Consider the following 22,185-nt stretch of genomic DNA (forward strand, 5'->3'; position numbering starts at 1 on the left):
TGTGTTGGGCCTGTTTTGGTGAACGGAAAAGTCCTACGTTGGTGCATAGGCCCAGTTTGTGTAAACAGGTCATGTGTGTTGGGGTACGGAAGAAGCCATATGACGACTGTGATTGGTAATATGTGTATTAGAGTGTTTGTAGTGTTGATTGAATTGATTTTTCTTATTATTGTATGATAAACCATGTTGTTGTGTTGATTGTGTTTAAGATAGTGGATTGTATGTCGTCTTACGTATGTTTTAGTCATGATATGAGAAAATCCTTGCTTTGGTGAGCAGGTCCTGTTATGGTAAACATGAAAGTTATGTGTTGGTGCATAAGCCTTGTTTTGGTGGAATTGGTGTGTGAGTTCCATTTTGGTGAACGAAAAAGCCCTACATTGGGTCTGGTTTTGGTGAACTGATTGTGTCTGCTGGAGTACAAAAGATGACATATAGCGATAGTGATTGGTGGTAGTGACATGATTTATCTGGATAAGAGTTTGGATTAACAATGTATTTTGTTTTTGAAATGGTTGATGTTATGAGTTTATACATTAGTAGATAATTGTATTATAATAATTGTATTCTTATATGATTGTTTTGATGTTGATGTTGTTAGCTTACCCTTGCATTTGTCGTACTAGTTTTCACCTACGATGATGGTAGTTATACGGGAGTATATGATGTTATAGAGGATATTGATGTTGTATAGATCGAGAGACGAATGGGGAATTATTTTTAGGGTTTTCAAACTTTATTTCTTTTAATAAATTATGTTAAAGAGTTTTAATACGATATTGAGATTGTTTATTATTTTCACGATTTTTAATTAATTTTACGACAACATAATGAGGTTTTTAAATTTTTCATTATATTGTGATGATATCATACTTGTATTTATCTTAATCAAATAATGACATCCTAAATCGGATTGTTACATATGCAGGTTTTTTTTATGTGCATCATTAGGTTTCCTCCAAATTAAATCCCATTCCTTGAAGCTTCTTATCCTGACTTTAGTATTATATTTGTGTGCCATTATTCGCTTGCACGCCTCTACCCGAATGGTTACCACCTCTATTCATTTGTCTGCATATTACAACTCTACTCTTAATTGTTCACAATTGAGGTTCATGTCTTGCACTTGTCTCTTGAGAAAGGGTACACCCTCTTATACTGGCAGCATTGTATTTATGTCATATGTTTGTTTGAAAGGAGTCTCTCCTAGTCCTGTGTGGTGAACAACGACAGACCCATAAAACTTCAGGTAGTTCATCCAGCAAGCTCTCTTTGCTTTTCCTAAGTGTTGTTTGAGCTCAACCACTTGACCATTTATTTGAGGGTGCTCTACATAACTAGTGACATGTTTTATGCTCCAGTTTTTGTAGAAATCCCCTAGCTTCTTGTCAATAAATTGTTGGTCGTTGTGAGTGATGATCGTGTGCAAGAGACCAAAGTGGATACTATATTTTTTTCACACAAATGCTTGCACTTTTTAGGTGGTGATAGTTGATAAAGTTTTTGCCTTTATCCACTTCGAAAAATAATCTATAGCCACCAACATGAAATTCTTCTAAGCACGACTGACCTCAAAAGGTCTAACAATGTCCATTTCGTATTGGATAAACGACAAAAGGAGGATATGTTATATAGCTCTGATTAGGGCATCCTAACGTCATTACCATGTTCTTGATACTTACACTTCTCAAAAAAAGTTTTGAAATCGACTTCTAGAGTCAGCTAATAATATCCAACTCACAAGGCTCGACCTTTCAGAGTTCTCCATCCGATGTGAAGGCCACAAACACCATTGTGCAACTTGTCCAAAGCATAATGGGCTTCTTTGTTGGAGAGACATTTTAGCAAGGATGTAGAAAATCCCCTTTTTGTACAAGTCTTCCCTGATGATGACGAATTGTGCAATTCGCAAGCATCCACTGGGATTATTTTCTTGCGTTCTGTAACACCTCTTTAGGATGCTACGAAAAACTTACAAATTTTTCATGCATATTCTAAACGCATTTATATTACATCATAAAATAAAATTAAAACGTTCATTTATTTCATCTCATAAATATTCTACTCTAACATTTATTTAAAATAACAAAAAAACATTTAAAAATATTCAATAATTAAAATTTATCCAAAATACATCCTAAAATAAAAAAAATGCATTTTCAAAACTATCATAAAACTCCTCACCGTTGTGCATCTGAACAACCATCTACAACATGGATTACATCAAAGCTTCATCGTTTAAATTTCATTTCCATCAACCCCTTTACATATATTTCAATCACTCAAATCTACATTTTTTTTTCAACACAATATAACCTAATGAATCCAAACTCCTAGATATCATTATGAAATATTAATTGTCAAACTACAATTTTTTAACACAAATAAAATAATCAAAATTGTGATTATTTATACAAAAAAATATTATATTAACCTTAAATCCTTAATTACATATATAATAGAAAAATAAAGCTCCAACTTCCAAACTTGTTAAATTTTAGAATACACAAATTTCATAATATTTATTTGAAAATAAAATAATAATTAACACGCACATAAATCTTCATTTGTAATATACACTAAAACATTATTATGTTGCATTGTATGTTAATTATATAATCAAACCGATTCACATGTGTGATGTATCATCTAACCATATAATAAAATATTTTACTCTAAATTTATGTATAATAAACTAAATATATACAATATTTTTCCAAATTTTATCATTCGTAATTATCTTTATACATTAACTATTTTATAATATTTTTTAATAAAACTACAAACCACAAATAAACTAAAAATTACTGTACAAAATTCATATTATTATTCAAATTGAACGAAACAAAACAACTACTAAAATAATTTCATAATAACATACGAATGCGTATATATTATTTATCTTTAACAAATAAATAGACACGTAAATAAAACAAACAACAACTGCTTTTGCTAAAATTATTTTAGTTTCGTTCCATTTTAACATGCACATAGAAAAAATATCACCCAGAAAATGATTACCATTATCCAATCTAAACACAAATATATAATTTTATCTAAATAAAATTCTAAAAAAATGTGTCATAAGAAAAAAAACTAGTTAGCTCTCCTTATCTTGATTTTGCCTCCATCACTCACGATTTTTCTTGTACTTTCCTTTTTCTTTTACTCACGATTTTACATCTCTCTTATCCCATTTTAAATTTTCAGTTTTGATTAGCATGTGACGTCTTAGAGTCCACTCTCCACGCGACTCATCAAATTAGGGTTCTAAAGTGCTTTCAAAAAGTTCTCATACAATAACTTGCATAAATCTCCTTACTAAAAATTGAACTTATAACCTTCCTATCATCACAAGCTACTACCATCTAAACTACCACGTCTCTTTATCCTACTTATCATTTTTATAGGATTTAATACTACTATCCACGTTTCTACACATAACTAAGGAAATAAACATAAATCAAAACATTAGGTAATATTTAAACCCTAGAACTCATCCTCCAACACAAGGCTTCTAACCATACAATCTACCACAACATTTTAATATGATAATAATAATTTAAATACATATTACTATTTATTATCTATTTTATCTCATGCAAATACTTTTCCTAGGTCTTACACCTTCATCTTGGTCATTCATAAGATCTTTAATTTTCTCCTTCCAATTTTCTTGATTGGTTAACTATACGAACATGCATTCAATGGTAGGCTTTATTAACACTTGTTTTATCATTGTGCTCAATTGTCCTTTTACTTTGCCATTGGCTAGCTTAAACAATATGTCGGCCCTGATGTTCCCCATTCAAGGAATGTGCTCTATGTTGACTACTTCAAAGCCTTTTATCAATTAGGTGGTTCTATGGTTGTATTGATGAATCTGATCATCCTTAACTTGAAAAGTTTCATTTATTTATCTAACAACAAGTTGAAAATCGATTTTACAGTCGACCCTAGTTGCTTCTACTTCCTTAGCTAAGGCTAGCCCGACTATCAAGGCCTTATACACTATTTGATTGTTCGATATACTGAATTTTAACACTACGTAATGCTCGATCGTAATGTCGTTCAACCCTTCTCACACTATTCCTACTCCTTTACCTTTCTTATCAGACAACGCATCAACATATAACTTCCATGGCTTATTTGAAGGGCCACATTGTCCTGGCAATTCTATAGCGAATTCCACTAAGTGTTAACCCTTGACAAATCCATGCGGTTCAAAGCGAAGGCCAAATTTAGCTTTCTCAAGATTTTTTCAATAGGATGATCTGTTCAAACAACTACTTGATAGCTTTGAAAATAAGGCCTTAGCCGTCTTGCTTTTTGTTAAAAGTGTTAACACCACCTTTTCAATCTCTTAATATCGAGTCTCATCGTCCTACAAGACTTTACTAATGAAATGTACAAGTTTTTGTACGAAACCCTCCTAAATTAGCGTTGTGCTTATGGCTTCTTTTGTTATTGCCAAGTATAGATGCAGTTCATGACCAATATTGGTCTAGCCATTATAGTGGGGTTGGCCAATATGTTCTTAACTTCGGTGAAGGCTATTTCACATTGTTCGTCCCATTTTTTTGAGTCTTGTATCTCCACAATCTATAAGATCGGTTTGATCTTCTCTACTAGCCGGGAATAAATCTTGAAAGGGAGGTCAGTTGACCGGCTAACCATTACACTTATTTCAAGTTATGTGAGCTTCCAATGCTCAAGATGGTAGTGCATTGATCTAGGTTGGCCTCTATACCCCTTGTCGTTAACATAAAGCCCAAATATTTGCTTGCTCCTATCCTAGAGGTGCACTTGGAAAGGTTTAGCCACATATTGTATCCTCATATCTAGCCAAACACCTCTTTGAGATCTTCCACATGCTTAGTGATTACACTTGATGACCATGTTGTCGACATATACCTCAATGCATTTCCCTATTTGGTTACGGAAAATCTTGTCCATGAGTCATTGATAGGTCGCCCTTGCATTCTTGAGACCGAACAACATAGCTTCGTTGAAGTAATTGATGTGTTCGGTAATGAAGACATTTTTTTCTTATCATGATTTTACATGGGTATCTGATTGTATTCAGAGTATGCGTCCAAAACACCGAGAACTTGATGAACTAATGTGTCATCTACAAACCGAACGATACTTGAAAGTGGGTATGTATCTTTGAGGCATGTTTTGTTTAGATCTGTGAAGTCTATGCACATCCTTCACTGATCGCTCGACTTCTTAACCATGACAACTTTTTCCAACAACGTGGTATACTTTCTCACCTTTGCCTTAGTGGCTTGGCATCTTTCCTCTTCACTTAGCTCATTTTCTGAGCGATCGATCGAGCTTATTTGAATATTGGCAGCTTGTGAGATATTACACCTGAATGAATGTCCAACATATCAACCATATTCCATGCAATTAAGTTCTGATTATCAGTTTTTCCCCAACGCACTCTGTTCTAAATTTAACTCACTTCCCAACTTGGTGTTTTAACCGTCAAGCTTAGCTAGCATAAGCTCTTTGATTTCGCATTGTGGTTGTAATCAGTCTTTCATATGGGTTTGAGGATCAAGGTTTGGTATGGCCATCTAAGACTGACAAACTTTTTAAGGAGGGACGTATGGTGTCATTTTAAGTGCAGTTGTGTAACATTCCCAAACAATCTTTTAATCAGCATATATAGTGCAAATTGTTCCCTTGTTTGAAAGGAACTTCATAACTAAGTAAGGTGTAGACATTATAGCTTCAAAGGTAGTTATGTATATCGACTAATTAACACATTATAGAATATGTTGGCCTCGACTAAGAGATATCTGATGTGACCAGATTTGATTCTCGTTCACAAGTCAAGATATCCTCTATTATCTACCTGCACTAGTGGAAAAATGACATTTTATAACGAACATATTATGACGGATAAAAATTATCCATCATAATAGGGAGATATTATAACGTAGTTTTTTAAATCAGTTATAATATGAAACGCGGTGGCAAACTTGTAAATAAGTTTAAGACATATTATAACGTAGTTTTGAAAACTAATTATAATATGAAACGCGATGACAAACTTGTAAATAAGTTTAAGACATATTATATCGTAGTTTTAAAAATCAGTTATAATATGAAAAGCAATGGCAAACTTGTAAATAAGTTTAAAACCTATTATTGATGTATTATAACAGAGTTTTAGAAATCAGTTATAATATCTCTTCCTCTCTCATTTCCGATATCCCTCTCGCTAGATTTCATTTCACGTTCCCTCTCACTCTCATTCCTCTCTTTCGCTCTTCGTCTCATCCCTCTCACTCGCATTTCTCGACACTCCTCACTCGCATTTCTCAGCACTCCTCCGCGCCTGTGTTCTTCTCGGCTCCAAGAACACTCCTTCCTCCGCAAGACTACTTTTGGTTCCACTGCCTCTTCCTCGAAATCTCTGAAGTCTGACCAAGTAGGTTTTATGATTCATAGTTCACATTCTACTATTTGTTTTTCCTAATTTGTTATGTTTTTCTTCTATTAATTTCACTAATTTCTCCTAGGTTTGTGGGGATTGTGTTTGGATTGCTGGAGAAATTAACGGCGTTAGCACGAGAGATAGGAGGAGGAGGGAGCCTTCAATGCCGAATCCACAACGGTGATTGGAGAATTTTGAAGGTAGTTATAGTTCACATTCTTCTCTGTGGCACTTTTCCCCTCTCTTTATCCTGTTAATTTAGTTTTCATTGATTCTTGAAGAACAAAAAGATCGTGTTTTAAGTCTCGTGCACGAGAATCTGCTTCAAATTTAATTCTGGATTTAGGGTTATATTTCTACAAATAAACCAGTGTAATCATAGACTATTTTTAATAAAAAAAACTTTTTTTTCTGAATTATTGATGCTGGAAAGTGTTATTCACTTTAGTCATTGTGCCAATGAAAGTGGCAGAGAAAAAGTAGCAGAGCAGTGGTGTTTTCAGGGAAATTTTCAGGGAAGAAGGGGTTTTCTTCAAGGTTTATGTATCTTTCAGCCTGTAATTCACTCTATTATTTTAGATCTACATTCTTTCAAATTCAAATAACATAATACAAAAAATAAGAACAACTAATAACTCATAACAGAAGCAGAAAATTCTACAGATGGCTCTATCTTGAAATAGCATGCTACTAGGAATGTTTTGTCTAAGAATTTTGGTGTTCTGAGTAATGTTCAACATGAGTCTTTAACTCTCGATCTTGATGCTAAATTCTTATGCTTGGTTATAAGTTCCACATCTAAGATGTGATTTTTTTTATGTTTATTTAGAAGCTAATAGTTATAGCTTCCAAATACTGATTTCTGAACTAGTTATGAAACACTTTGATTTCATTGTCGGGCTGGAAAGCTACTCTTCAACCACTTATTTAAAAATTATGCCTTTTAACATCCATTTGCAAACACTTACAATCTCAAGAGAAAATAATATGCCTTTTAAAAATGATAACATCTTTTAAGCATATAAGAAAGCTAACACATTGTCCATCAAAAATATATTAGAGGCGTAAATTTTCCTTTCTATTTTGATTCCTTCCTATATTATTATTATGATGTAATGGATGTCTAACTTTTGTATAGGTCTTCGGAAGCTCATTCAAGGTTGTAGGGTGTTCCGTCTATTTCTAGGAAGAAGATGCAAATAATCACACCTAATGTAAGAGAAGTTGACCTTCCTTTGTTTTGTGTTTTGTGATTGTTATTTTTATGAGGAATTGACTGTGTTGTTGGTTTTGTGAAATTTGGTTTAGCAAAATATACAGAGCTACATGGTGCAAAGGCTAGCTAGAGTATAATCTGATATTATGTGTCTTTAGTTTGAATAAGTCTTCATTATTTGTATTTAATTTTGCAGTGTCGATGTTAATTGGGCAGCTATGAGTGTGGGTATTATGTAATGAAACACATGCATACCATTATTTGTACAAACATTACTGAATCATGGAATAAGGTATTAAAATACTAACTAAATACTTATCCAACTATTCATTACAATATTGTTTTAACTCTATTATTTTATTTGTAGATCTTTAATGATTCATCTCCCATGGAAGCTACAGACATTGAAGACATTAGAAGGAACTGGGCTTCTTTTATTTTAAGTGTTAGTAGAAACTTGGCTACAATTAAATAGTATATGTACATTAATGTAATATTTGAATTTAATATATAGTTTCATTATAAATGATGTATTAAATATTAGACTATTTAATATTTGAAATGAATTCTATTTTGTTAGTTTCATTAAATTTGTTTATTTAAAGCTATATTGATTATAAATTGATTGGATGAGATAATAATACATGAATATTATTATAATTTCATTGGATGTCAAATTTAATAATCAATTTTTTTAAAAAAAAAACATATATTATAACGTATTAAGCAATGTACGTTATGGTACATTGATCACATATTATAACGTACAATAATATATACGTAATAATATATAACATATTATAACGTACAAAAACTTCTACGTTATAATACCTTCCACTATATTATAACAGACAAATGAAAATTTATCATAATAAACTGCACATATTATAACGTTCTTCAGAAACTACGTTATAATATGTTAGAACATATTATAAGGTAAATTTCTGTTACGTTATAAAATGCGTAGACTTACTATATCGCCTAGAGCTATGTCCCCAATAACTACGTTATAAAAGATCATTTTTGTACGTTATAAAAAGTCATTTTTCCACTTGTGTTGTTTGCCAGAAAAACGTACTTTCTTCTCATTGTAAGGTACAATGAGGTCTTTGGATATGTCCATCTCTTGGAATGTTTTTCAGTAAAGAATATTGATTGAGCTTCCATGGTCAATTAGTACTTTGACAATGCCATAATTTGTGATCTTGACCATTATAACCATGGGATCATCTTGATCACGATCAAGGGTCTTGAAGTTTTTGTCAGTGAAGATAATTGAAGTCATGGTTTTGATCCTTTTTCAACCAAATGCATAGCCTTAAGTGTCTAGATTTGCCTTTTATGTGTCACTACTAAAGCTCATCCTCCGGTAAACCCTTCAAAGATGATATTGATCACACCTCTTAGTGAACGCTCTACGCTACGACTCTTGGTCCTTCGCCGGGATGATTCTCTACGACGGTCGGTCCTCAACGTCATCGAGGACTTCGAGCTAGACTATGCATGCGAGGACTCCTCTCCATCCACTCGATTTTAAGAAACTTTTTCATATGTCTCGCTCGAATCAACTCTTTAATCTTGTCATGTAGGGAGGTGCATTCTTTAGTTGTGTGTCCAAGAATGCGATCATACAAGCAATGTTTGTTTCCATCCGCATTTGGAGGGGTTTGTTTCCTCCTAGGTGTGGGCATCAGATCCACATTGAGTGCTTCTTCCAAAATTTTCAGTCAAGGAACGTCCAAAGGTGTGTACTAGTGGAAATGCAACCCTTTAGCCAATTCTTTGGATCTTAAATAATGTCATTTTTCGCGTGGTTTCTCTTAAACCTTTTTTGTCACTTGACGAGGCCTTTGATCACATCTCTTTTCTAAAGTCTCACATTTATTCCACCTACATGAACACGACTTCTCTTTGCCTATGTTCGTCTAAGTTCTTTGTAGGTTGCATGCACAAGTTATCCACGGATGGTCCTGACCACAAGGCCGTAATCATATAGTGCATAGCCACTTCTAGACCGAGATTCCTATTTTCCTCGCAACCTTACCAAACTGCTTTATAAATGCTACGAGAGACTCGTCCTTTTGTTGCCGTCCTTTTATTGTCGTCCTTTTGTTGCCTAACATTTGCCAAGGTAACTAAAGTTAAGTGATGTGGTCGGCTAGTGGAAAACTATGCTCTAAAACTTCGAGCAGTTGGTACAAAAATTGTTTATGGAGTTCGGTGGTAAAAAAGGCCAAGGCTTATCCTTTCAGTGAGATGGAAAAGACTTTATACTAGACAATATCACTTATGGTATAAAGTGTCATTTGGTCATGAATATTTTAAGATGCTCATCATGGTCAGTAGAGCCATTGTACTTATCAAAGATGAGCATCCTCTAGTTGTCTGGGAAAGGAACCTCCATTATCCCCGCCATGAATGGAAGCATACACCCGTAGTCACTTTGAAGTACCTAAAAAACACTAGAGGAAGGGGGGTGTTGAATAGTGTTAATGGAAAAGTTCTTTTTGCAACCCTTCTGATATAACATGTTAGTCGAGTTCTGGATTTGTCAAACAAGTGCCTAAACGGTCAACTTAGTAAATGATAGTAAAAGATAGTTTTTCCTAACGTGCTATTCAAAGTGTACACTGCAGTGTTTGTAAGAACTTCCTTTGTTAAATAATAAATGTTTGGTGAAGAATGTTCTTTCATGTAGAGATAAAGGTGCAACAGCAGGTTTTAAAAGAGAAGCGTTTAGTCAAGAGAAAAGTAACAAATGCACAAATGATTTTATTTTAGTTTACTCTAACTGAGTTACGTCCAATCTCTTCCGCAGATGGTTCCACTATAATTTTCAATACAATGCAGTCTAAACACTTGCAAGTGTTTCTCTCTTTTCTCCTTCTCTCTTTCTTACAATCAGTAAACAATATTACAATGAAGCTTGAGAGTGTTGTTTTTCTTCTTTTATCTTCTTCTCTTTTTCTACTCAAATATTCCTTTTTTTTCTTGAGCTCTTTCTGTGCTTTTCTTTTGAATGCTTCTCAAAGGATGCATATTATTGTTGATTCTTCATTTGAATGATCTTCTATTTAAAGGCATTTGGATAAGTCTCCATTAGACTAAGCTCTGGGCTTTGATTATTGTGTCTTTTCTTTCTTCATGTACAACAACCGTTGGTTAAAATCAACTTGTCAGAGCATACATGTTGTTTTAGTACTTTGCTTGAAGTAGGTTGTACTTTCTTTTAGACATCGCTTCAAGTGAAGAATATTCTGTGAATATCTCTTTTATCTCTAACGTTCACTTATGATATTTTAATTTGAAGCTTATGGATGCTTATAAAGAAGCTCATCTGCAAAGAACAAAGTACATTGTGCATGCATTAGATTTGTCTTTTCTCATATCACTTTTTGTGCTTTTAATCGTTGATCATTTAATGTTTGCTCAGAACAACAAAGTTCTTTTTTAATTCCTACTGTTGAGGTAAAAATTAAGTTTTTCTTCTAAAGATACCTAACGTTGAGTAAAGTCTTCATCGTTTGGATAAAGTAATAGTTTAGCTCATGGTATCATTTAGACTGATGTAAACGCTTTTTATGATTTTTCCCTTTTAGAGAAATTACGTTTAACATTGTTTGTGTTTTATTTAGTGTTTTAAGTTTTAGTCTTTTAGAGTGTTTTTATCAACGACATTGTCTCGTTTTCCTAAGAGTTAAATTGAATACTCATTGAGTATGATAAACTTTACGTGTTTAACTTCAACTTTCTTAGAACTTTTGACTTAACAGTCATTTAGTATTTCGTCTAGGTGTTTTGACTTAGTTGTGTTTTCTGTTTCCTAAAATCCTAAGTGTTTTCCTAAGGTTTTTCTATGTTGGGGATTTTGGTTCTAAAGTCTTATGTTTCTTCCTATGGTTTTTCAAGATTATTATACCATTTAATGTTATTTGGTTAAACTTCAAAACATAAAAGCATTTAGGTGTATATCGACGATTTTGTCTTAACACACTGTTGCGACTGGCGAGTGATCCTCACTAGCTCCCGAGTTGCCTTCCTAGGCCGTTCGATCGAGCTCCTCACGTGCTTTGTAGGTACTGGTAGAGTTGGTGTGGAAGGGATAGGATTCTTAGCACTCTACCCTTGGTGCATTGCCTTATTTTCAACACGAAGGCGTCTCAATTTTTTCTAATACTTACGTTGCATCTAATCCATTTATTTCTGCAAGTTCCTCATCATGTCCATAGGATTTGGCTGATTGTTAGACATTTCTACAATGATGTTGCTCGTCATGTTCCTTGTGGTCACCATAGGATTACTATAACTGCTCACTTGTCCCCACAATAGATGTTAATATGGTTCAGTATATGGGGTCGAGTATTCTTTCCAACGAACGATTTTCCACTTATCTTCAAGTTTTGTTCCCGTTCATCAATGTCACTTGGGAAGTACCTCTCAAGTTTTTCGATGTCAAAGTTAGTTTAATTTCAAGAATAAAAATAATAAATGTGTAATTAATACTAACTTATGCGTTACCTTTATTTATAGTTTTTATATTAAGCTTTCGATTAGGATCAAATTAATTATAGTACAATCATGACTAATCATGATTAGTCTTTAATTAGAATGATTTTCCAAATTAATCCCTGTTTACCTTAATATTCAATCATTATAAAGGATTTACCGTCTGACTAATCAAATCAATTTGACCGTTGGATCCATATTCTAAAAAGATTATAAAGAGAAAATTATACATACCTAAATGTTAATCACCCTTTTTAAACCAAAGCACCTATATCAAAATCATTGAAACCAGACAACATATGACTGCCAATTTTTTCTCATCAGAAAACACCTCATTACCAGTATTAGAGAAGGTATCATGATCATACACCACCGTGTACTATATATTGATATTAAAAAAAATAACAAAACAAATATCATATAAAAATAAAAGAATCTACATAAGTTATATAAGAGTTATTCCAGTCCACAAGTTACCAGCACTGAAGAAAGCAAAGGAGAGGTTTCTTCTCTACAGCGAGAGCGCACACTGAACTCCAAAATCTTCCAAATTTATGCGTTTTCTACTTCCTAAACATAATTAAGATACAATAAAAAAATTCAATTAAACTCACACCAAAAATATATAATATTTAAATAATTAAATTTATATTTAATTCAATATCATAAAATCAACTTACACACCACAACTAAACTCATTCATTTATAATCAATATTAAATTTTCAAGATATCTTCCATGCTAAATAGTAAACATTTAAAATAAAAAGACTAGATATAGTTGTCAATCTCGAGTCAAATTAGAATGACATAATAATTTCAATAAATTTAATAAAAATAAATTTTGAATGATTCTAATATTATTAATACCTAACTCTTTTTATACTAATTATAAAATAAGTTATATAGTTACTTGTGTACTATAATTTCACTTAAAATTTTAATTTATAATGAAATATACAAATAAGAAATGTTATGTCATGATGTTGCGCTAGGTGTACGTTTATCATCTCATATTTTAGGACCTGTCTATTTTTCAAACTAAATGGTCTTTTTTCCAATTTCCACCTAATTTTAAAAAAAAATTAGTTATCTCTTGTCGCAAAGCACATTGTGACAATAATTACATGTGACTAGTACATTGGTTTGACGAAGCAAATTAGGTACGTAATTAACTTTATTATAGGTGTCAAAGTAGATGATCTGGAACTATGTAACTAATTAAGTTAAGTTAGTTTAAAAAAGAAAAATAAAATTAAGGTAATCACTTTTTTTTCTTTTTAGGTCTGCAATAACTTAAAACGAAACGTCGCAATTTTGCTATGAACCTCTTCAAATTTCATTCTTATTACTGTCTGTTGTCAAAGTCCAGTTTAATCTATTGTTGATCAGTAGGAATATTTTTTATTTTTATAAATTCAACTTAATCAATTTTTTTAATGTATGGTAATCACATAGCTATACGAAGAACATACCTCTATCTAACAGCAGATTGATAGATAAAGAATGTAACTGATTGATCTGTTGTCAGCTCTAAGATCAATTAATTCAATAATGAAATTAAGGTAAACCAATTTAATTATCATTATTAAAATATGATTAGATTGTGATTAAGCCACCCTAAATAAACACTTTGATTTGTATAAATAGGAAATTTATAATAGTTGAACACATTAATGTTGCATTTAATATTTATATAATTATATTTTTTTTGGCTTAAACATGAGAATATCTTCTATCGATATCATCCAAACAGTTTTAGATGAACAAGAGAGATCAAACACTAAAGAAATTAAGGATAAAGATAGAAGAAGAACGATCCAATAATTTAAAAGATCTAGTACTCAATTGATTCTACATGCAGAAACTATTTAAAATTACAATTTTATGAGTTTTCAATCATTTTTTCCAGCACAACAGGATCATGAAATTTTTTCCTAATGCAACAAAAAATGTTGTATATTTATTTTGTAGTTGAATTATTTAAAATAATTTACTCTTTTACTTTTTGAAGAAATTTTATTTATTTATTTCTTTTATCCTTTTTTAGAGATTGAGATGCTGTTATTTTTTGTCTACTATATAATCATATTGTATATTTAACTAATTTTTCTAGTTGTTTATTGTAATATAAAAAACAAGAAACAAAATAGAAAATATTCATAACTATTTGATTATTAGAAAAAATATAATGTATTATTTAATTTTATTTTTCTATCGAGTCGTTTAAATGTTCAAATGAATCCAAAAGAAAATTATTGTGTTAGGTGCATGGCACATTTTTAATATTGGCCTCACTCTAGGCTTAGTTTAGCCATGGAGGAAGCTAGGCATAGATAAAAGAGGGCTAGGGAAGACTATGATGATACTCTCATATGATGCCAAATTTTCCTTAAAGTTTCTAATCATTTTTAAAGTTACTAAACTTGCTACCCACACCTAAAAAAGTTAGTTACAAATGCATCATAATCAGAATAGTTTGGCCAATTGCCTTTAATGTGTTGCCTTCCATTGCTCCTACTTCGTCTTGCTTGGTTTGAAATAATTACCTTCGTATCTCACCATGTTACCTACCGATCCACCGTGCTATAGTTTGTGTATATAAATACTCTCTCTCTCTCTCTCTATCTCTCTCTCTATATATATATTTATTGTTTCTTTCCAATTCTCATGCTTTATTCTCCAAGTCTTTTGCATGGATTTCTTATTTATTATTTAAGAGAGTGGCCAAACGTTAATTGTTTAGTAAGTGTATTAATATCTAACTTAATCTTACATGTCTAATAGATAGATGATTTTTAATATACTTTTTTTTATGGAAAAATGATATCTTGTAGGTAAAATAAAATATTGGAAAGTGAAGTACTCTCATGAACTTAAGTAAACGATTTAGATATTATTTTAGTAAGTAAATTTAGGGTTAAATATGTTTTTAGTCCCTAAACTATTGGCCGTTTCTGGTTTTCGTCCCTCTTTCAAAGTAAGGTACGATTGTTCGTTTTAGTCGAAAAAACGAACGTTTTGAGGACTAAAACGAGGACTAAAAACAAAATTTTGAGGACTAAAACGAACGTTTTTTAAAGATTGAGGACCAAATCGTACCTTACTTTGAAAGAGGGACGAAAACCAGAAACGGCCAATAGTTTAGGGACTAAAAACATATTTAACCCGTAAATTTATGTTTAACTTAATTTTATAAATTTAATTTATTAATGTTTAATTTAATCTCACAAAATCAATTTATAAAATAAAATATATATTTTATGTAAAAAAATATAAATATAAATCCAACCTATATATACCTATATATAGTACAAAGAAACATGTTAAAACCTAAACTTAGAGACTTTCAATACTTTACTTCTAAGTATACGAGATTCGCGTCTTACGTATTATGATTTTTTTATCATATATAATCTGTGTGAGTGATCTTTAATAAGTTCAATAAATAAATTAATTTACATTGATAAACTTAAATAAGGTTTTAAATATTGCATAATTTGTAAGAAAAATTCACTAAAATAGTCAAAATTTCTTGCCGAAATCTCAAAGAAAGTATTGTATGTGCTTTTTTGTTTATTTCTATAATATATCTCTATCAAATTTCCCTCTTTGCTCCATGAAACTGAAATTTTGTTATGGACCATAACTTTTGCACTGATCATAAAAACAACATAGTTCAAATTTGTGATGTTTCATCTTGTGTCGGTGGAAAATTTGCCAGTTACAATTTAATATCTAGGGTTAGTACGAACTTACTTTATTCTTTTACTTTTATGGGATCTGTATTATATATTTTTTAAATCACTATCAATTAGATATGTGAACCAATCACCCGTTGAGATGGCACTTTTGTTTTGTTTAATATATTCTTATCCATAATTTTGTATGATATCCAAGTAGGATACTATCTTCTGGAGAGTTAATGTTTATATTTTTATTAAAATTAATATTTATGTACTTTGATTTCGATTGGTATTCTAGTTATAACAGTTTCGTAACTCTAATAATTGTTTTGATAAGATATAACACTTTAATAATTGGTCCATGCTATCCAAATAGAAGACAGTTATTTATCTGTGGTTTAACATTTTATAATAAATTTTTTAAATTATTAAATATATCAATTATGAATATAACATTATTAATTTAATCATAGCATTTGACTATTTGATAAATTTAAAATCAGACCTTTTCTTGAATGACTTGTGATGGATTGGACCACTCAAGTAATGGTCATTGAACTGTCCTTATACTCTCATTTTTGTGTTTATTTTTATCAAGTTTGAAAACCCATAATTATTTGATAGAAGATATTGTTTGTTTCTCTATTTCTTATAACAAAGATGGATATTATTATTAAGTACACAATTTTAATCTTATTTTCCTTTTAATTGAGAATGACGTGTTACTACATACACACACATATATACATATATATATATATATATATATATATATATATGAAATTTATTAATTAATTTAACATTATATAACTTATTTTCAGCATAAACTTAAGCTTGCATTAGATTTTAGAGATAAATTACCTTTTCAATAAAATTTTAACTACAAAAGTTTAACTATGAGATAGAATAATTTAAATATTCGATAAGTGAAAGAAGAAAAGAAGAAAAGAAGAATTTGATATAATATGTCTTTTCATGGATTTATAAATCAATGAACGTTTAGGATTTGTTAAACAGCAATGATTGAAAGCAACCAACACACCTAATTAATAAACAATATTCTAAAGTAATACATCTTTACGATAATTACTTGCATGGGTTTAGAAGTGTACGCTTACAATTTCTTAAACAACAATGATTGTAAAGCAAAACCCACCTAATTGATAAACAATACCTTCAAAGTAATACTCATCTTACTATTTCTTGATAGAATAATGAACTAAAGAATTATTTGGTTAGAGATGGAAGTGTTTTGTTAAGGCAAACAATTCATACTAACTATGATATTGCAATTGTTTCTTTTTCCATTTTGCATAACCATGGTAAATAATGCGAATATAATTTAATCTGCAAAATTATGTATTATTGGCCTTGAATATGAAAAATGAAGAACATAAAGCATATGAAGGATGATAATGACATGATATATAACAGTATTCATTGAAGATTGTTAGCTGGAAAATATGTTTTCTTTCCCTTTACTATCTAAATAATGTAGAAGATCCAAAAGACATGGATGAAAATTCAATTATCTAACATGGCCAATCTATTTAGTGTGTCGGTCCTTTGAGGTTAAGTTTTGGTGATGTTGTCATCTTGCTTTTTCTTCTTTCCCTCCTCCTTGATATGAATGTTTTGCAGCTGTTCTTGTTAGGTAGAAATCATTAATTAATCCATTACAAAACACTATAGTACTATTTATTTGTTGTATTCATATATGTTCGTTCAGAACATTTTTCATTGATAAAGAACTAAACCTGGTACTTTACAGCAGTTCATACATGTCATTAATATTCAAGCAATTCAACTACACCTCTGGTAAACATTTAAAACATAACATATTTTATATGTTTTTTTAATCTCTCTTAGCATTATTTTTGGACCATGATTCGTGAAGCATGCATTTCCACCAATAAAGACAGTACTTTACTTGGAAGATGATGATACTAACGAATGCATTAAATTGGTCAGTTAAAAGTTACAAAAATTCCCTTAACAAGGTTGTGTTAATTAATTTGCAAGAGTTTTTTAAGGAGACACAGCAATCCCAGTGTATGCTGATCATTCTGGATTCTCTGTGTCAGACACAAATGATGCTCCTTATACTTATTACTACTCATCACTTCAAATCTTCCCAGTTCCCACCATTGTATTTATTCTATGCTTTATGTGTCTCATGTTTCATCTGTTTTTTGCAGCAGAATATGTCCTATACATATATAGACTCTGGTATGTTTCAGTGTAACCAGTGAACAGTGATTTCACTACTTATATCACCACTGCATAGGAATTTGGGAACAGTAGAAAAAGGGTCGATTCATTATATGTAGCAGCATGATTTTCTATGTGCTCTAGCAGAAAGAGAGAGAGAGAGTGAAGAGAGAGAAATTTGTACAAGTATATGTACATTAAGATATTTTTTTATAGCCAAAAATGATTATGATTGAACTTTAACATAATACTACTAAGTAATTAACATAGAAAGTTCTCTACCATTGACAAAGGAACAAATTAAGCAAAGACCTATCTTCTTTGACTCTGTGCAATCACTGTTCCTCCCTTTGGAGCTCTTTTCATTTTGCTCATTTTGTTGCCCTGAGATATTACCTTTCTCCTACATGAACAGCACAAATTGGCGACTTGTTAGTTGATGCATGCGTGAAAGAATACACCACAGAATGGAGGATGAAGATTTTCTTTCAGAAATGGGAAAATTGTAAGGAAAGAATGAGAATGGTTTTGCGTTGATGTCATAGTCTTTTTGGATGTGTGTTATAGTTTGGTAGAGGTTTGAAAGAGATGGACTATAGCATAAAAGTTTCTGTTTTATATTTGATGCATTTTAAGATAAAAAAAAAAGAAAAATAAAGGAGCATGAAGTTTAGAAAGTAATACATTTTAATGCACTACATAAAGGTGGAATATTCCATTCCATTCTGTAAAATATCAAATGCTAACTTTGTTTAAGGAATTATTATATATGCATTTTTCCTTTTTTATTTTACAATAAAAGTAAAAATAGAAAAGAAAAAAAACTTTATATATATAGGGTATATTTATGTGAATTCGATTGAACCTGAGAAAAGGTTTATACTACTTCTGTCTGTTTGCCTTGTCAATCTGCTGGTTCGCATACAAAACCTAAAATACCACGGATAAAAATAATTGATTTATTTATGCAACTATATATGGAACTAAATATTAATTATAAACTCAAAAGGCTTCAACTACAAAAAGAAAAAATTGTAGGAAAAAGGAAAAAAAGGTTAAAAGAAAAATTAGTGAAAAACCTTGGTACTATTGAGAGAGGAAGTTGCAGTATCTTCCAAAGCGTCATCAATGAAAGCCGTTATGGCATCTTTTCTCTTCTTGAAACTCGTTCTTTTGGATTTTTTATTCACTGAAAACTCTTCAACTTGTATGGCACTGGCCACTTTTTTCTCGACCAAAGAAGCTGCATCAGAGACAAGGGAGGAAGAAGAAAGACCAGACAAAGGCATGGAACATTTGTTGTCGACATGGTTGTTGAAGAAATCGTCAAAGTATGTTGTCCAACCACTCTCCTCGGAGGAAAGAACATCGTTGGAGGAAGGAGGAGCTTTGGTTATGGAACTCATTGAAGCTGTTATGGCTTTTTCCTTTCAAAAAGCCAAGAAGTTGAAGATGAGAAGGTGTAGTTAGTGGGGTTTGGTGGCCAGCTCTAAAGAGGCAAGTCCCCAAAGGAATGCATTTATATACTTGAAATCCTTTGGTGGGACATTTTGTCATAAACACTAATAATTATATATACGTAATTTTTAGGTTTTATTTTCAATATTCAATAAAATTTTCTTTTAAATTGAGTACTAAACAAACTTTTCTTCTTTTTGTTGTTATATATATATATATATATATATATATATATATATATATATATATATATATATATATATATATATATATATGTATGCTTAATAATTTTGTTATTCATGTATCTATATGAAATTGTTTTATGTATGACAACATGATGTTGAGTGTCCGGTAGGGATTAAGATAAAGTACTTTCTATTTTATGTATTTACCCATATTACCATATAATAAAAATATATTGGTTTTTATGATAAAAATATTAAAAAAATAAATTTTGAGGAATTTTAAAAAAAATATTAATAAGAGACTTAAATTAAAGTCTCTTAATTTATTGAAACAAATGTAATGATTAACACATTATATATTATGAGAATACTCTATTTAATGAAAAATAAAATGTTCTATTTTTATTGTGTCTGAATTTTTTTGAGTTTAAATATAGTCACACCTACCACGAACAAGATTAATCTTCAACTAGTTCGGTTGAGAGAAAACAAAAACAAAACACAGAACAAAAAAACCTAATATCAATTAATGCATGGGTTTAACGATTAAATACTTAAACATATGTGAGTCATATGATTTGTTATTCGTAGAGTTTTCTGTAAACAAAGAAGTGCTTTGTGATTACAAACTATAACTTAAATGGTTATAGAAATCATTGTAACTTAATTAAGAATTTCTTAGTATATAATAATATAATATAATACAGTTTGTAGCGTGTAGCAAAACTATCTTTCAACCAACAACTAGAATATTTAAAGAATATATGGTATTATAAATGATTAGTTATATGTATGGCCACTATATATGGAATCTTTAAGTGGGTCATAGAAGTTAGGGGAGTTAAAACCATGAGAGAGAGAGAAAGAAGAGCGTTTATGTTGACCTAAGTGGTTAGAGAGAGAGAGAGAAAGCCTCCAACATAGTTTTGGCAATGGTGGACTTTTAAACTAGAAGTTTGAATTAGCCATTTAGTTACCCTGAAAGTTTGGGAATGTTCTTTCAGTCAATGTATTTTAATTAAATCATTGGTGGATGTTATCATTAAGTTAAATCATTTTATAAAATAATATTTTCCTTCTCTTTTTAGTTAAAATATTTGTTTTTGAAAGAAATTTAAGTATCAGTTAAAATCTTAATTATGTATAAATGAAAAAGTTGACTAACATGAAAAAACAACGACATTGAGTCTTAAAATTTTACTTAAAATAATATCAAATATTTTATATAGACAACTCATATTTCAGAAAGTGCTAAATCTTCTTAATCTATCTCTTAAAAGATTACCAAAAAGTGGTATCGAAACTAAGTTAATCTATAGAATTTTATTAAGATAGATATATAGAACAAATACAAGTCGAAAATCATATAAATGAAAAAGTTAAGTGATATATAATAAATAAACAAACCTACAAACATTGAAATCAATATTTTATATAAATAACTTATACACAGCAAGTGTTCTTCTCTAGAAACTTTTCTAGTAGGTAATTACTTTAAAAAAATTTACTTTCTTACGTAGGTTTTTCACTTTATTTGTAATCTATCTATCTTTTATATTTTTTTTTCCTTTCTAGTTTTCTTAAATGTGATGAGGAAGGGAAAATATCTAGTTGCATGCATGAGGTAAGCTCTTATATAAAGACTATAAAGTTTTAAATTAAATCTAGTAATGTTTTTATCATAAAAATTAAACTAATCAGCGGACAGAAATAACTTTAGAAGATTCAATCCTATGTGCTGATGGAATAAAAAATGAAGTTTATTTCAGCTTTTTTGTGCGCTCACTTCAAGTTTCTTTCTTCCTTTGATTTGGTAACAAGGGTTCATCATTGAATGGAATGATGAACTGAGAGTTTTAGTTGATTGACTTAAGCTACAAACATTGATTAACGATTAATATAACAAATTATGAATAGTTTTTGTCAAATAATTAAAACGGTTATAATCTTATCCTCCATTTATTTGGTGAGTTGCTTTAAAATTATTTTAATGCCAGAAAAATATTTTCAATAAGGGAAGAAACATACAAACAGCTATAATAAATATAAATAGACGCTATAACAATTTTTTTTAATAAGATTATAAATATTGTAACTCTTACCATATAGGTCATCCTCACAACCTATTTCAGTAGATACATATTTCTAATTTTTTGTCAATATGGGTATGATATAATAACATATAGTTATGCCTTTGATATTCAAATATGCATGTATGAAATATATTTGCGAAGAAATATTATATCTCAAATAAAGTTTATCACATTTCGATGGATGATCGTTATTTCTTAACTAAGAATATACTTCGATCGGATTATTTCATAAAAATTTTCATTCATATATCTTTGGATATTTATCTTTTCAGAAGGTCTCACCAAACCAAGATTTCATGTCAACATTTTCTTGATAATGATAAGATCACGTATATAATGTAATAATTATGTTTTTGTAAATATTAACAATCTTTACTTTTA

The 22,185-nt window shown here is 30.4% G+C and overlaps 1 protein-coding gene across 2 annotated transcripts; it reads right to left on the reverse strand.

Annotated features, from left to right (window-relative positions):
- Nucleotides 1-18,261: 18,261 nt before the first annotated feature.
- On the reverse strand, nt 18,262-19,543 carry LOC108340166 (vascular-related unknown protein 1). 2 transcript variants are annotated; one of them, XM_017577385.2, is made up of 3 exons: nt 19,148-19,543; nt 18,934-18,998; nt 18,262-18,471 (listed from the first exon to the last, which is right to left on the reverse strand). In XM_017577385.2, exons 1-2 carry the CDS (start codon nt 19,472-19,474, stop codon nt 18,951-18,953), a joined length of 375 nt encoding a protein of 124 aa, XP_017432874.1. In that variant the 5' UTR covers nt 19,475-19,543; the 3' UTR covers nt 18,262-18,471; nt 18,934-18,950. The 2 variants fall into 2 exon arrangements, with proteins under 2 accessions (XP_017432874.1, XP_052733936.1); XM_052877976.1 differs by lacking the exon at nt 18,934-18,998.
- Nucleotides 19,544-22,185: the final 2,642 nt, after the last annotated feature.

The sequence above is a fragment of the Vigna angularis genome, chromosome 5, assembly GCF_016808095.1.
Source record: "Vigna angularis cultivar LongXiaoDou No.4 chromosome 5, ASM1680809v1, whole genome shotgun sequence".
Taxonomy (NCBI): domain Eukaryota; kingdom Viridiplantae; phylum Streptophyta; class Magnoliopsida; order Fabales; family Fabaceae; genus Vigna; species Vigna angularis.